Source organism: Micropterus dolomieu, linkage group LG03, assembly GCF_021292245.1.
Source record: "Micropterus dolomieu isolate WLL.071019.BEF.003 ecotype Adirondacks linkage group LG03, ASM2129224v1, whole genome shotgun sequence".
Taxonomy (NCBI): domain Eukaryota; kingdom Metazoa; phylum Chordata; class Actinopteri; order Centrarchiformes; family Centrarchidae; genus Micropterus; species Micropterus dolomieu.
Window position 1 is genome coordinate 34,592,406 of NC_060152.1, and position 1,762 is coordinate 34,594,167.

Below are 1,762 nucleotides of genomic sequence, written 5' to 3' on the forward strand. Positions count from 1 at the left end.
TCATCGATTAATCTAGAAAATAAATCGACAGATTAAAGTGGTTGCAGCTCTAACTGTAGCAGCAGTCTGTAACAAAAAAATAAACAGAACATGTCAATTGGCCGAACGTTAAACAGGCAGGATAAGCAGGATTTGAGGCACTGACTTGCTGCCCTCCTGACAAAGCGCTCCAGGAAGATCTTGCGCCGAGTTATCGGGCCTGTCTAAAACACTCCGGTACCTAGGATGTTCGTAGGCGAAGTTCTTCTTTAGCTGCGGCTCGTTTCTCTGGGGGAATCCCTGCTTAGACCGGGCGCAGAACTTTATTGAGAGACACCAACGCCAAATCTGCTTATTTCCGTTTGACACCATCGAAGACGTCGATGAATCACCACAGCCCTACTTGTTTAATCTGACCAACAGTACAAACCAAGAGAGCTGGTTGAATGAATAAAATGTAAATGTTATTCATTTAGCTGACGCTTTTATCCAAAGCAGACTTACAGCTGCTGTACATGTCAGAGGTCACACGCCTCTGGAGCAACGAGGGGTTAAGTGTCTTGCTCAGGGACACAATGGTGGACGGGTCACAGTGGGAATCGAACCAAGGTGTCCCACACCAAAGGCAAGCATCTTATCTATGCGCCATCACCACCCCACTCCAAGAAGCAGGTAAAGCGGCGACCCCGCCGGGTTTAAGAGGTTTTATACATCCAAAGAACTCCTATATAAAAACCAGAGCAGGCGTTTAATGGAGGCAGGCGGCTGTTTGGGACTCGGCTATTAATTGAAGTTTAATTAGTTAAACTAATTCATTGAAGCATCAGGGACCTGGATTAGATCCTGGAGGCCCCGGGGAGCCAGCGGAGGTCACTGAGTAAAGGAGGGACATGAGTCCTTCTGGGCTGATCAAAAACCAGACGGGCTGCTGAGTTCTGAACCATTTGTAGGGCTTTCACCGCAGAAGCTGGAAGAGCTGCTAGGTCACATTGCAGAAGTGGAGGCGAGAGATAACCGTGGCCTGGACCAGAAGCTGGGCGGCGTGCTGAGTGAGGTAGATGTTGTATAGAGCAAAGCGGCTCGACGGCAGCAGCAACATGGTCTGACCTTAGGGCCTCTGTCACAGACAACAAAGCCATTTCAGAGAGTGGCCACTCTTAAAGCCAGACTGATAACAGTACGGATCTAGGAGGTCATTCAGTGAAAGGAATTCTGAGACCTGTTTGAAGACTCCACATTCGATAGCTTCGGATTGAAATGATAAAATTGGAACTGACCCATTGTTCTCAACTTGAGTAAGGTTGATAGAAGTAAATATAGTTTAATCTGGCATCCTCAGCGCTGCTCCATTAAATATAGTTTATTTCTGTTTACCATTCTGTGATTGCTTTTGTATTGCTGCACATTGTCTGAAGAAGGGAGTTACAGACTTAATTACAACCTGTTATGTCACAGATAAACCTTCCTTCTACCTTCAGCCTTTATGCCAAGCTGAGCTCACCAGCTCATTAATTATCACCATGTTTTCTAATTCACTTTCTGTTGATGATCAGAAAGCACAGCAACAGAAACGTTTTCTTCTTCTTCCTCATTCTTTAGTGTCCTCCAACACGACTCCTGTAGCCGTTATGACCAGTCACACGACGACACCACACGGCTCCACCAGTCTGCCCAGTGACCACACGACTACACCACACGGCTCCACCAGTCTGCCCAGTGACCACACGACTACACCACACGGCTCCACCAGTCTGCCCAGTGACCACACAACTACACCACACGG

The 1,762-nt window shown here is 47.3% G+C and overlaps 1 protein-coding gene across 1 annotated transcript in view; it reads left to right on the forward strand.

Annotated features, from left to right (window-relative positions):
- LOC123968636 (mucin-1-like) overlaps positions 1-1,762 on the forward strand; it is a 6,048-nt gene that overhangs the window by 295 nt on the left and 3,991 nt on the right. The window contains exons 2-3 of the mRNA XM_046045502.1: positions 930-1,028; positions 1,579-1,732. Coding sequence (XP_045901458.1) covers positions 930-1,028; positions 1,579-1,732 — 253 coding nt within the window. The remainder of the gene's footprint in view (positions 1-929; positions 1,029-1,578; positions 1,733-1,762) is intronic.